Below are 15508 nucleotides of genomic sequence, written 5' to 3' on the forward strand. Positions count from 1 at the left end.
AAAAGTATTGAAAGAGAATGAGGTTTGTTTAAAGTAAACACCAACATATTTGGATGAGATCTTTATGACAATGCCTAACATTCCACTCGAGGTAATAACCTATAAAGTAAGTTTCTATTTGGGAGTGTGGTGGATGTTGCATTTTAAAGTGCTTTTCGCTCATAAATGTATTAAAGTAATATTTTTTTAAAAAACTTATTTTTGATATGAGCACAACAATCCAAAAACACTAAAAAAATTAATTTTAAGTAAAAAAAATTAAATTTTGAGCAAACAAAGTTTTAGCTGTAATGCCCAAACATATCTTAAGTATGAAAAATGGATGTTGACCAATGAAATAAAAGAAAAAAAAATTGTTCATTAAAAAAAAGGAAGGAACTAGAAGAAAAACTAGAGAAGTTTTGGAGAAGTTGTTGACGGTGATATTTATTGAGGAAGGGGATATCAAAACTAGTTAGAGAATGTGGTTTGATAAAGAAAGCTAATTAGAATTAAAGAATATACAAAAACTTTATTGACTTAACAAAGTATGGTCGAAGGATGGCTTTCTCCTAAAAACAAATTAGTACATGAACTTCTATATTTCTCAGGTGTATTTTAAGGACACCTCAAGATTTTGATGGAAAGGGACGACGAAGAAAAAAAATGTTGCTCATGATATATTAGGCACTAACCACTACCATAAGCTATTTGAATTGAAAAATATAAGGACAACCTATCAGAGATTAGTGAATAAGATAAAGAAATCACTTTGTTTAGAGTATATAAACATGTGTTAATGACATGGTCATCAAAAACTTCTTGACAACACAACATAGCAACACATTTTACCCGTGTTCTATTGTGGATATTTATTTTTTTCAACAAAAAAATCAATATACAGGTTCTTTTAACGCTTTTTTTTAGTAAATAAAAAAAGTTGAATACCAAATAGGAAATAAAAACATTCAATTTAAAAGATGACAAAAATAAAATTCGAGTTAACTGAGGTTAACCTACCAAACCTATAATTTAGGTAATGCACTCCATTGGATTTAAAAAAATTTTATTCCCAAAATTATTTTCATGTAATTATACGTCAATCAGGTGCATGAGACTTTTTTATATCAAACAAAATAAAAAATAAAAAATTAAAATAAAAGTTGCGTGTAGGACTGAAATAAAAAAACAACCTTAATTTTTTTAATATTTAATAACGAAAAGAGATTTCTTTTTCAAGTAAAATAAAAAACCTTTAAAAAACAAAGAAACGATGAAATAATGTATTTTTTAAGGAGTTAAAAATACATTAAATAAAAAATAAACAAGCCAAGGGTGTTGGGTTGCCCACGCGCTTGGCCTATAAAAAGGCATGACTCGCCTACCACATCCATGAAAGAGACTTGACCTACAAGCCAAACTATTTTTTTGCCCAATAATAGGGGTAGTAGATGCATCGTTTATCCCCTTTTCTAAATATTAAAGGACAACGTGTTGTTTGCTGGCTTAGTTTCTGATGATTAAGGGTTGCCAAAAAATTAGCTTTATATATTTTTTGCTTAAAAATTCGATTTTCAACCAATTGTTTTTATCCAAAACACCTAAAACATACTCTATATACCTTGATAAACCCATTCATAGCTTCAAAAAATCGTATAAAAACCTAAAATTAACCCAAAATAAAAAAAATCTTCCCAATCTCATATATGTTTTTTAGGCAATTTGAAGGTGAAAAAAATATATAAGTGGAATTCCCCTTACCAAATGGAACCCATTGATATTAAGATCAACTATTTTGGTAGCCAAAATCGATGTCAATAATGATTTTTTCTCTATCACCAGAATATGATGACTTTCTTTCTCATCTCTTAAACCATGGATTGAAAAATAAAAAATTCACCAGAAGCTTGAAAAGCCACCAATTTTCTGATTTTTTTCATTTTAATACCTTGTCTTTTAATTTTATCATTTCCTAATGAATTAACTTAAATTGACCTTCAATTTGATTCTACAAGAGTGAAATAAAAATAAAGTTCTGTGATGGAAAAAAAAAAAACACTATGAAAATCTACACAACAATGAGTCTGGATGTACAGTAGCCTGAGTTACAGTAATTTGCCCATAAAATATAATATCGAGCCAGAAGAAGTGTTAGGATCGGAGCCTGGAATGCATAATTAGAAGAAAGATATATTGCACCAAATAATACTATTACTATAACTAGATAATCTTCATCTATCTTCTCTTCTTATGATCAAAACCATTCTCATCATCACATTTATTAGTATTATACCTATATTAGCACCAAGATCATCATCCAATTTAAACATATATATATATATATATTCCCATTTATTTATTTTTAAATAGAATATCCTTACAACCCAAAATTAATAAAATAACATTTTTTCTATGGAAACAAATTGCCAACAATAGCAATAGAAGAAAGTTAAAATCAGTATGATAATGACAACAAAAGGAGGGAAGATTGAAAGCAAAATTCAGTAGGAAGAAGAACGAGGAAAGCAACTCTTGTTTGTTTAGCTCGATAGGAGCCAAGAAAAGAACCGGTTGCTGCTACAGGGACTAAGATGCAAAGAACTGAACTTAAGTCAGCTAAGACATAAAAAGACACAAATAACTCAGACACAAACATAAATTAACCAACTATAAAAGGGACAAAACATATAATTAATAATTAAAAAAAAAACTTTCCTTAATTTCACTCCCGAGCGCGCTGCTTCAGCTTCATTTCTTTCTTCTCTCGGTTGCTGTCTCTCTCTCTCTCTCTCTCTCTCTCTGCCTCACAGTAGTCTTCACTTTTAAGAAAAAACTTCTCTCTACCTCTTGTCTCCCGCGGCGCACGATATCCTTGCCGTTTCTAACTTACGCCCCCGGAGGTAATCCCCTTATCCTACACCTACTCCCATTTCTTCATACCCTAATTACACTGAGATCGTTATTGTTGTTGGTAGCTGATTAATTTCACTAATTGTGTTTAATTGTCCTTACTCGATCAGGATTACAGAGACTATCGATTCACTCTCTAGGGTTTGATTTTGCGGAGTCTAATTTTTTAATTGATACTGTGAGATCTGCTTCAATTGGAATAAAGAAGAGGAACTCTTTAGGGTTAGGGTTTTGTTGTTTTGTTGTATTTGATGCTTTGGCGGGGATCTGAATCAGAATCCTCCTTGTAATCTTGGGTCGGACCGTGAAATGGCCAATCCTGGAGTCGGGTCTAAGTTTGTATCTGTGAATTTGAATAAATCTTATGGCCAGCAACAGCAACAGCAATATCACCATAATAATCAGTATAATTATGGGCAGGGTCGGGGGCGGCCTGGTGGGGCTGGAGGAGGAGGTGGAGGAGGAATGGTGGTGCTTTCGAGGCCACGTAGCTCGCAAAAAGCTGCTGGGCCGAAACTTTCTGTTCCACCCCCCTTGAATTTGCCATCCTTGCGTAAAGAGCATGAAAGGTTTGATTCATTGGGATCTGGTGGCGGGCATGGTAGTGGTGGTCCTGGAAATGGGCCTCGGCCTAGTTCTGCTGGTATGGGGTGGAGTAAACCTGCTGCAATTGCTGTGCAGGAGAAAGAAGGGTTGGATGTTAGTGGTAATAATAATGGAGTTGACAATGTAAATAATTACGGTGGTGGTGATCTGGGAGGGGGTAATGTGGGTAATGGGGTTAATAAAGCGAGCACCGGTAGTGTGTATATGCCGCCTTCTGTGAGGCCAGTGGGTCCGGCTGCTGCTTCTGGCGGTCGATGGAGTTATTCAGTGGTGGAGAAAGCTGTGGTTTTGAGGGGTGAGGATTTTCCTTCATTGAAGGCAACTTTGCCTGCTGTGTCTGGGCCAGAAAAGAAGCAGAAGGATGGTTTGAGTCAGAAACAGAAGCAGGTGTTGAGTGAGGAGTTAGGTAATGAGCAGAGGGATGGATCTAGTTTGAGTAGGGTTGTTGATATGCGTCCCCAAATGCAGGCAAGGAATAATTTGGGTAATGGATTGGATGAGTATGGTGGTGATAACCGACGGTTGGGTCGTTCTGTTATATCCGAGAAAGAGCGGAAACAGCAAGAGTACTTGTTGGGTCCTTTGCCATTAGTTCGGTTGAATCCTAGGTCAGATTGGGCAGATGATGAGCGGGACACAGGGCATGGTTTGACTGACAGAGGGAGAGATCATGGTTTTTCAAAGAATGAGGCTTACTGGGAGAGGGATTTTGATTTTCCAAGACCAAGTGTTTTACCACAGAAACCAGCTCACAATCTTTTTGACAGGCGAGGACAGCGTGACAATGAAGCTGGAAAGATTTTTTCCAGTGAAGTCACTAAGGTTGACACTTATGGAAGAGATGTCAGAACACTAAGCAGAGAGGGAAGGGAAGGAAACTCATGGAGAGTTTCTTCACCTCTTACAAAAGATAGACTCCCTACCCAAGAGGCTGGAAATGAAAGAAACAGTATTGGTGTAAGACCACCTAGTCTGAACAGAGAAACAGTCAAGGAGAATAAGTACATCCCTTCGGCTTTCCGGGACAGTTCTCAGGACAATACTGAAAGTAGGGATGTGGGTTATGGGCAAGGAGGGAGACAGCCCTGGAGTAATACTATCGATTCTTTTGGCAATCGAGGGCCTGAACGGAATACTCGAGATCGTTATGGAAGTGAACAATACAACAGATTCAGGGGTGATTCGTACCAGAATAACTCAGTTGCCAAATCATCATTTTCTGTGGGTGGTAAAGGGCTTTCAGTTAATGACCCCATACTGAATTTTGGTAAGGAGAAACGCCCCTTTTCAAAGAGTGAAAAACCTTATCTAGATGACCCTTTCATGAAGGATTTTGGAACTTCTGGTTTTGATGGACGGGATCCCTTCTCCGGGGGGCTTATCAGTTTGGTTAAGAAGAAGAAGGATGTGCTTAAGCAGACTGATTTCCATGATCCTGTTCGGGAATCTTTTGAGGCTGAACTTGAGAGAGTTCAGAAGATGCAGGAACTGGAACGGCAGCGGGTAGTTGAAGAGCAGGAAAGGGCTATGGAATTAGCTCGTAGAGAAGAAGAGGAGAGAATGAGGCTAGCTAGGGAACAAGAAGAAATGCAGAGAAGGTTGGAAGAAGAAGCTAAAGAAGCTGAATGGAGAGCTGAACAAGAGCGACTGGAAGCCATCCGAAGGGCAGAAGAACATCGGATAGCTAGAGAGGAGGAGAAACAGAGATTGTTTATGGAGGAGGAGAGGAGGAAACAAGGTGCTAGGCAGAAACTCTTAGAATTGGAAAAAAAAATTGCGAAGAGGCAAGCTGAAGCAGAAAAGAGTGGCAATGACATTTCTTCTGGTGTTGCAGATGAGAAAATGACAGGGATGGTGACAGAAAAAGATGTTTCCAGGGCGATAGATGTTGGTGATTGGGAAGAAAGTGAAAGGATGGTGGAGAGCATCACAGCTTCAGTATCCTCTGATTCCTCAGTAGTGAATAGACCATTCGAAATGGGTTCTAGGCCTCACTTTTCTAGAGATGGCTCTTCAGCCTTTTTAGATAGAGGAAAACCTGTGAATTCATGGAAGAGAGATGTATTTGACAATGAAAACAGTGCAGCATTTGTTCCACAAGACCAGGAGAATGGTCACCCTAGTCCTAGGCGAGATGCATCTGTTGGAGGGAGAGCATTTTCTAGGAAAGAGTTCTATGGAGGACCTGGATTAATGCCCTCTAGGCCTTATCATAAAGGAAGGATTACTGATCCTCATGTGGATGATCTTAGTCAACAAATTAGAAGTCAAAGGTGGAATATTTCTGGGGATGGAGATTATTTTAGTAGAAACTCAGAGATTGAACCTGAGCTTCAAGAGAACTTTGCTGATAGTGCATGGGGGCATGGTCTTAGTCAGGGCAATCCTTATCCTCAATACCATGAAAGAATGTATCAAAACCACGAGGCAGATGGGCTCTATTCATTTGGGAGGTCACGGTATCCCATGAGGCAGCCTCGTGTTCTACCCCCTCCATCTATGACTTCATTGCACAGAAACCCTTATAGAGGTGAGAATGAACGTCCTGGTCCCTCAACCTTTCCAGAGAATGAGATGCGGTACAATCATGGAGCTAGAAATGAATCTACCATGCAGCCAAGGTATGATAGCAGTTATCAACAGAACCTTGGACGAGCTGAAATAATTTCCCAGGAAGAGAATACCGAGACTGAGGTGCAGAAACTGAATAGGAACACAAGGTGTGACTCACAGTCTTCACTCTCTGTTTCAAGCCCCCCTGATTCTCCGGTTCATCTCTCTCATGATGATTTGGATGAATCTGGAGATTCTCCAATGTTATCAGCTGGTGAAGGCAAAGATGTTGCCTTGTTGGGTCCAGAAAATGAATCTGCAGCCTTGCATACTGAAGCTGAGAAAGAGAATATGATGAGTGGCTCAAGTATTCTCTCCAATGGGGACGATGAGGAATGGGCTGTTGAGGACGATGAACAGTTGCTGGTATATTTTCCAAAAATAAACTAGTATTGTTTGAGATTTTCTTTGGAAGTCCTTCCTTGATAAGTTTTGCTTGAGTTTGCTGCCATAGTTATTGTTTTTGGGTCCAGGGATATTATTTTTGTTGATTCTATTTATACTTAATTTTGTTTGCTTAAGATCTTGCAATAAACCACAGTCTCTGGAGTGATAGGTTTTGTGACATAAAATTGCTGCCTAAGGAAGTTAATGTGATTGTTGTGGTTGGACTGAATGAGCTCATGACCTTGCTATGTGGTTCTTGTTACTTCACTAATCTTTTTTGTGCTGAGTTATGGTAATTCAAATAAAGATTCTTTTTGGGAATTGACGGTGGGGGTGGGGGTGGGGGTGGGTGAAGGTTTCAATGGGACATGCAATGGCACGGGCATTAACAAGAAGGGTTTCTTTAGTATATCATCTTCCTAATCATCAAATCTCCACATTCACTTGTGTATTTAATGCTTGGTGATTCTTGTGTTTTTGTTTCTGTGGTTCTGCTTTGTTTTGCAATCTCACCTTGTGACCTGTAGTTCTAGCTTGTTAAATGTTGATGCTTCAATCTCCAACTTGTTGGATATGCATCCATGTCTAAAAGATTTTTGCCTCAAGTTTTTAATTTATGGGTTACTGAATCTTGGATAGACTGTTGTGTGAATGTTGCTTTAATAATTTTTCCTGAATTTGCCACCGTCCATCATCTTGCTGTTAGTCAGTATGTAGACTGCCTTTCTGCTTCTTGTTTTGGCTGTTTTTTTATTTGGTTTTAGGAACAGCCTAAGATCTCTTGTATTTTCCCATTGTAGCTGGCTTTTGTCACTTGAACATCTCGATTACTGACTGTTCCTTTTTAATTACTCACCTTTGATTTATCCAAAAAATAAAATATGATGATACAGTTGCAGGAGCAAGAAGAATATGATGAGGATGATGATGGTTATGGGGAAGAAGATGAAGTGCACGACGGAGAAGATGAAAATATTAACCTGACTCAAGATTTTGAAGACATGCATTTAGAGGATAAAGGTCCACCTGACATGATTGACAACTTGGTCTTGGGCTTCAATGAGGGTGTTGAGGTTGGGATGCCCAATGATGGGTTTGAAAGAAGTTCAAGGAATGAAGAAACCAAATTTGTGATACCACAACCTTCAGAAGAACAGGGATCTATTGATACAATGTGCAGTGATGGGCAAACCCTTCAAGTGGATGGTTCAACTCAAGTGAATGTCGATAATTCTTCAAGAATCTTCCAGGAAACAGAGAAGGCAATTCAAGACATGGCAATTCAATCCAAAAATGCTTCTCAAACTTCAGCATCACCTGAGCTTAAGGATCATTGTGATGCTCCTACTAGTCATGGCTTGTCCATTCAGCCCCAAATCCAATCTTCATCTGGTCAGACTGTCATGTCTAGTATTCTGTCTGTTAGTAATCTGCCAGAGGTACCTGTTAAGCTTCAGTTTGGGCTATTTTCTGGTCCTTCTCTGATACCTTCACCAGTTCCAGCCATACAGATTGGTTCTATACAGATGCCTCTTCATCTCCATCCCCCAGTTGGCCCATCCCTCACTCACATGCACCCATCACAGCCTCCTCTCTTTCAGTTTGGTCAGCTGAGGTATACACCTCCCATTTCACAGGGGGTTTTGCCTTTGAATCCTCAGTCAATGTCCTTGGTCCGGCCCAGTAATCCAAGTAATTTTCCTTTCAATCAGAATGTTGGAGGTGCTGTACCTATTCAACCTGGTCAAGACACTGTGAAAGCTGATGTTTCATCAATTTCAATGGATAACCAACAAGGCCTTCTCCCACGACACTTGGATCTATCTCATATGGCTGCGAAAGAAGGAAATTCCTTGCCACTGAGAGAAAGATCTGATAGCACTATAAAAATACACCAGGGCAAAGGAGATCGTTCTCACAGTGGTGATAGCAATTCTAGCACTGAATCAAGTTTTCAAGGAGAAAATTCATTTGTGAAGAATTTAAAAAATGTACCTACTCAAGAATTGGAAGGCCAGTCTCAAACTGGTGAACTATCATCTCTATCAGTTTCCAAAGAAAAATATTTAGGAGTTTCAAAGGGTCCAGGCCTAATATCAGGTGGGAGAGGGAGAAGGTATGCCTTCACTGCAAAAACTTCTGGCTCAAGATCATCATTTCAGGCTTCTGAAGTTTCTCGCTCAGATTCTAGTGGATTTCAGAGGAAACCTCGACATCTGCGAACAGAATTTCGAGTTCGGGAAAATTCTGATAGGAAGCAATCTTCTGGACCAGAGGTTGATGATAAGTCTAAAATCAGTTATGGGCGTGCTGGAGCAAGAAGTGGGTCTAGGAGGATGGTTGTTGCAAATAGACAACCAAAACAGCCATTTGAATCAGAGGGCTCAATTTCAAGGCCAGCAAGTTCACGGGAGATAGATTCTCGAAGCAGGGTTGAAAAGGGAGCTGGAAAAGAATCTTTGAGAAAGATCCAGAACATCTCTCACTCCAGAGAGGATGTAGATGCTCCTTTGCAAAATGGAATCGTGCGTGTATTTGAGCAACCTGGCATAGAAGCACCTAGCGATGATGATGATTTCATTGAGGTGAGGTCAAAGAGGCAAATGCTGAATGATCGACGAGAACAGAGAGAGAAAGAAATCAAGGCAAAGTCTAGGGTTTCAAAGGTTCTATTGCAGTTTTACTTTGAATTAGCATTTGTTGCATAAAAAACTTGTTGCTTAATTACTTCAGTTTGTTGATATTAGATGGCACGGAAACCTCGTTCTTATTTGCAAAGCGTTACTGTGTCTTCCATCTCAAATAACAATTATGCACCAGTTGGTGGAGAGGCATCAAACAGCATTTGCTCTGATTTTGAGGCTCCTCAGGGGAATGGCTTGGCAAGCATTGAAGTCTCAGCTGGATTCAATGCACCCATAGTGTCCCAACCATTGCCTCCAATTGGAACTCCTGCTATGAAAGCTGATGCTCAGGCTGTCAAGTATATACTCTTTCAAGAATTTTATGTAGCCAAACATATATAGACAGTCTTGTAAGTCTCATATGTTCTTCTGCAGGTCCTTCCAGACAAGCTCCTTGACCGTTGTGTCTGGTGGTGGAAAGAACCTTGCTCCGGGTTTAATTTTTGATGGCAAGAACAATGTTCTGGAAACTGCCCAAACATCTTTGCGCTCTTGGGTTAGTTCACGAAGTAACCAACAGGTATGGTCAACAGCTCTTACCATCATTTTGCCAATTACAGCAGTCAAAGTGCCATGATATTTTAATGTTCCTCATGGGGTGGTTCTATCATTTTGCATGAATATGAATCCTTTGATTTCACTGAAAAAACATGATGGAAGTCTTGGTGATTACTTGAAATTGTTCCTCTTTAGTGTAGTGGCTGTTTCTTTTTATGTTTCATTCATCGATTTTGGGTTGCTGGGTCATTCTAATCTCTTTTGAAGTTTGGTGCAGAGTTTACTGCAAAAAATCATCCTTATTTCAAGGTCTGGCTTAATGATTTTAGTGTCTGTCCAGTCCTACCACACTTGCTCGTCTTCAAGCCCTTAGAATCAATTCAACTTTTTTTTTTTTGGAAGAAGGAAAGGAAGGGGATGAGAGGGAAAGGAGGATAATAAAATTTCTATTTAATTTTTTTTGCTTGTTCGTGTAGAGAAAGTGGGCAGAAAGTTCAGAGGAAAATATGTTAATTTTGAAGATCCTGTGCTTATCTTGCTTTAAAATGCTTGCAAAGCAGGACAGTTTTAGAGAAAGGTTGAAGATGGTAGCTTATAGGGTTAGCGTGTAGGATCTAGGGGTTTAGAAACTGAAAACAAAGGTCTGAAAGTTAATATAAACAAAAGGTAGTAAACTACTAGCTTCACAACAATAGATTCTAACACAATGAAAGGACCCCACTATCAATAACAAACCAAAGTGTGTTGTATTCATGATAATTTCATCATATACTAACTGAAACACTACATACACAAATATACATATACATATATATATATATATATATATACACATATATACATACACATATATACATATACATATATATATATATGTGTATACATATATACATATATATATATATGTGTATACATATATACATATGCATGCATGCTTGAGTTATTCCTAATCCTAATCAGATCTGGACTGATAAATAAGAAATATAAATATTCCTATTTTAACTAAGAAAGAGAAACTTAAATAGTCCTAATTAGAAGATACTTTATATTTCCTATATAGCTAGAAAATATCTCTTTGCAGGAAGTTCACTGAAATTACAAACCTGCTGTTGCTTAAATCCCCAGGCTGCATCAGTTTGCCACTTTACCCTGGAAGTCTCACTCTCACCTAGTTTGAAAGGAACATTTTGGTGAATATAACAGGGAAACTTCTAGTAAACCTTCCATTCATTTTTTGCTGTTTTTCTTTCTCAAATTAAACCAAAGCAATCTTTTTGCTCTACTTCTTTCCTCCGTTTGAGACCACATTTCAGCATGCTCCACCATTTTAGTGGAAGCACATGTGGGCTCCTGTCTTGTTTTATTACTACTGTTTTCTAACTGCATACTGATTTATTCTCTCTGCAAAGCTCTGACATATGATGTGGCATCAAAGCATTTTACATCACCAGGGAGATCTAGTGGCATTAAAGATGTGCAGCATTCTCTGCCGATATCAATTTCAACTCACGCTAGTGAGAAGTTTTTCTCTTAGATTTTGGTAGAGAAACTTCTGTTGATAGGCAAATAGATCTATCTTTTAGTGTCGACCATGCAGATAAACTGCAGAAAAGGTGCTGCTAGGTCATTAGAATAAGCAAGTTGAAAAAATTTGTTTAATTGTTTCAAGTGGGTTTTGTATTACAGTTTGAAGGTCCATAATCTAGTTTTTCTCTTAAATAATTGTTCTGATGCCTCTTTTCATATTTTTGCAATGATTTCATTGTTATTAATCATCTGTGACCATTTGGTAAATCTGCAATTGATAACTGAAATTGATGAATTGTGTCTGATAGGTTATGGCACTAACACAGACTCAACTCGATGAGGCTATGAAGCCTGTGCAATTTGATTCACATTCATCTGTTGGTGATCCAACTAACTCAGTTAGTGAGCCCAGCTTGCCCTCATCATCCCTTTTGAGCAAGGACAAGTCGTTTTCTTCTGCTGTTAGTCCAATCAATTCATTGCTTGCAGGGGAGAAAATTCAATTCGGTGGGCATTTACTTTCTTGTGTATGATCTTAGAATTACTATTAGCCTTATTTTGAAATTTTTGCTGTTCCTTTAAATTCAGGTGCTGTTACATCTCCTTCAATTCTTCCTTCTAACAGCCTCTCAGTTACGCACGGGATTGGCCCCCCTGGTCCATGTCGATCGGACATTTATATTTCTCATAATCTCTCTGCAGCTGAAAATGATCGCTCTCTTTTCTTTGAAAAAGAGAAACACTCCAATGAATCTTTTTCTCACTTGGAAGATTGTGAAGCTGAAGCAGAAGCAGCTGCTTCAGCTGTTGCTGTTGCAGCCATTAGTAGTGATGAGATTGGTGGGAATGTGCTGGGTGCGAGCCCTGTCTCTGGTTCAGACTCCAAAAATTTTGGAAGTGCTGATCTTGATAGCATATCAGCGGGTACTGATTTTTTTTTCTGCAACATTTGTTGGGAGCCTTATATATCTGTTTCTATTTAAGAGTATTTTTTTAAAGCTGTATTAGAGCTCTTTTTTATAATATTTGGCAGGTGCTTCTTCTGATAAGCAATTAGCAAGTCAATCAAGAGCTGAAGAGTCTCTTACTGTGACTCTTCCGGCTGACCTTTCAGTGGAGACTCCAATTTCCTTATGGCCATCTTTGCCAAGTCCACAGAATTCTGCAAGTCAGATGCTTTCGCATGTCCCTGGAGCTCCACCTTCTCATTTTCCCTTCTATGAGATGAATCCCATGTTGGGAGGACCTATCTTTGCTTTTGGGCCACATGATGAATCAGCATCTACTCAATCACAGTCGCAGAAAAGTAAAGCATCAGTTTCTGGTCCACCTGGGGCCTGGCAACAGCATTCTGGTGTAGACTCATTCTATGGTCCTCCAGCTGGTTTCACTGGCCCTTTCATTAGTCCACCTGGGAGCATCCCAGGGGTTCAAGGTCCACCTCACATGGTTGTCTACAATCATTTTGCACCAGTGGGACAGTTTGGACAAGTTGGCTTGAGTTATATGGGTACCACATATATCCCATCAGGAAAACAACCTGATTGGAAGCATCACCCTGCATCTTCTGCCATGGGTGTTGAAGGGGACATGAATGACATGAATATGGTTTCAGCACAGCGCAACCCGACCAACATGCCTACTATCCAGCATCTTGCTCCTGGTTCTCCACTTTTGTCAATGGCACCGCCCATGGCTATGTTTGATGTTTCTCCTTTCCAGGTAGACATTTGATCTATGGAGTGGAAGCCTAGAACTTTTTGGTTGCCAAAATGATGGTTGCTTCCTATTCTTTTCCTTTTCTTTTTGCCATAAACTGTCTAATCAAATGGAAGCTCTCTGTTACACATTTAGGATATTTGAATAACTTGGTTTGGACCAAAATTGGTTGACTTCAATTGCTTGAAGGTTGATTAATGGTTTCTTCCATATTTGCTTATCGTGTTATATTGCTGTTTTATTAACATAACCTAACATTTTGATTAAATTGTTTTGCCCAGTCATCTCCTGACATGTCAGTCCAAGCTCGCTGGCCTCATGTTCCTCCATCCCCTCTTCAATCTCTTCCTGTGTCAATGCCATTGCAACAAGCAGAAGGTGTGCTTCCATCTCAGTTTAACCATACCCTTCCTGTTGACAAACCATTAGCTGCCAACAGGTTCTCTGAGTCGCAAACACCTGCTCCTTCTGACAATAGAAGGAACTTCCCTACAACAACTGATGCCACTGTCAGCCAGTTACCAGATGAACTAGGGTTGGTAGACTCTAGTGCCACCAGCATGGGGGCTTCAACTCAGAGCATTGGTGCTAAGAGCTCATTGGCAAGCACTATTCCAGAGGCTGGCAAGACAGATGTTATGCAGAATGGCAGTGTTAGCAATGGTAGTGGCAAGAACTCCAGCTCTGCTTTGAAGACACAGCCTTTTCACCAGAAGAATAAATCTGCCAAGCATTACAATAACTCTGGGAATAATAATCAGCGTGGAGGTGGAGGCTCTCAGAAGAATAGTTCCGGAGGTGAATGGTCTCATCGTAGAATGGCTTACCATGGAAGGAATCATTCTTTGGGTACAGAAAAGAACTACCCCTCTTCAAAAACGAAGCAGATTTATGTAGCTAAACAGCCTACAAATGGGACATCAACGACATCATGAGGAACATCGAAGTTGATTTTCCTGGATTTTACAAGCTGAAATCTTCGGGGATAGAAAGCATCTCTCGAGAATGAAAATTTTGGCTTACCATTGGGCAGAATCTATGGTAGGGAATGGATGAGTTTTGAATTTTACGAGGGTTCATAAATTGATTGATATACAGGTCTGTCTATCTAATGTGTTGTTGCCCAACGGGTTGACAATAGCTTCTGGGTTTTTTTTTGGTTCTTAAGACGAAGAGGGAGGTCTAGTGTGTCAGTTGGCTTGGTGCTATTATTTCAAGGTCTTGCGTATTAGTTGGGTTTGGTCCATTTCTGTTGTCATTCGTCTTTGTTGGATTTCACCAACCCAATTGTAATATCTTCGGATTGATGTCTTAAAATATTAGTAATCCACCAGATAAGATATTCTTTTTCCACTCATGATAAATACGAGGCTTTGGGAATGTTCCGACTTCCTGTTGTCTTTTCGCAGTATCACTTTGATTGCAACTATGATTACAATTTTAAGTTTATACGTGATTTAAATAAAATCCTTTAACTGGTTATTTGTTTGGTTAATTATTAATCCTTCATTTTGCTTTAGAATTGAACTTAAGGTCTGCCCTCCTCTTCTCGCTGTTATGGAAGATTTTTGGTTCCATAAGAGAGTTACCGTCTAATATTATAGTATTATAAATATTAACAATTATAATATAGTTATTAAGAATTCTATTTAGTTTTTTTTTAAAAATTTCAGGGTAAGAAACTAGTTGCATAAAAGAAAGGTATTAACATTTCTAATCTGTCATACCTGAGGTAGGCTGCATTATTTTTCTTTTTCTTTATTTACTATGGTCTGATGATATTTCTATTTTATTAGCTACTATAACGAGTTTGCTATGATGACCAAATTCTAGTTTTCTAGGTTAACGTTTGGTCTAAAAAGGTGAAATGTCTTCAATTATCATTAGGATTTTTTAAAAGATAAACTTGATATTGTTCATTCCAAATAATATTTCAGATAAAATTCCTTGTAATTTTTTGCAAATGAACCATAAATTATTAAATAATCAAGTCCAATGAAGTGTTTAATGCAAAGGAATGCATCAAAACCGGTCTAAACCATAGAGCTAAGGAAATGTTCTTCTTAAGAACACGAAGAACACTGTCTTAGAAAACTTAACCACTGCCCAGAAACCCAGCCACTATCAAGCCTTCAAAATTAATATTTTTGACCTCTAAAACATGCTTTCTTCATTCTAACAAGTCACACTACCATAATCAAACAACATGATTTTGATATTTTGATGTTATTTGTTGGTTTTGTTTTATTCAAACATGATGTTTCATGTTTGAATAAAACAAAACCAACAAATAACATCAAAATATCAAAATCATGGAAAAGACTCCAAACATCAAAATTTCCAACTTAAAACAGCTTACATATTTATGCAATTTGGATTCAAATTTGTTTTTCTAAACGTTTAATAGGACCCATCCAAAACTTAGAAACCAAGAACATGTATCAGTCAACACAGAAAAACATCACAAACCTTACTACCATATTTGAGAGATTTCAAAACCATTTTATTTCATCAAAACTCATCCAACAAACATCATCCAAGTATCTAGGAACATCAACAAACAACTTAAAGCAAGATTTAAACAA

The 15508-nt window shown here is 38.3% G+C and overlaps 1 protein-coding gene across 2 annotated transcripts; it reads left to right on the forward strand.

Moving 5' to 3' along the window:
* Positions 1 to 2705: 2705 nt before the first annotated feature.
* On the forward strand, positions 2706 to 14276 carry LOC7483119 (uncharacterized). 2 transcript variants are annotated; one of them, XM_002310691.4, is made up of 9 exons: positions 2706 to 2879; positions 3000 to 6474; positions 7389 to 9161; positions 9243 to 9478; positions 9555 to 9699; positions 11513 to 11711; positions 11793 to 12128; positions 12238 to 12926; positions 13205 to 14276. In XM_002310691.4, exons 2-9 carry the CDS (start codon positions 3199 to 3201, stop codon positions 13856 to 13858), a joined length of 7308 nt encoding a protein of 2435 aa, XP_002310727.2. In that variant the 5' UTR covers positions 2706 to 2879; positions 3000 to 3198; the 3' UTR covers positions 13859 to 14276. The 2 variants fall into 2 exon arrangements, with proteins under 2 accessions (XP_002310727.2, XP_024460890.1); XM_024605122.2 differs by having other exon boundaries at positions 11907 to 12128.
* Positions 14277 to 15508: the final 1232 nt, after the last annotated feature.

Source organism: Populus trichocarpa, chromosome 7, assembly GCF_000002775.5.
Source record: "Populus trichocarpa isolate Nisqually-1 chromosome 7, P.trichocarpa_v4.1, whole genome shotgun sequence".
Classification (NCBI taxonomy): Eukaryota; Viridiplantae; Streptophyta; class Magnoliopsida; order Malpighiales; family Salicaceae; genus Populus; species Populus trichocarpa.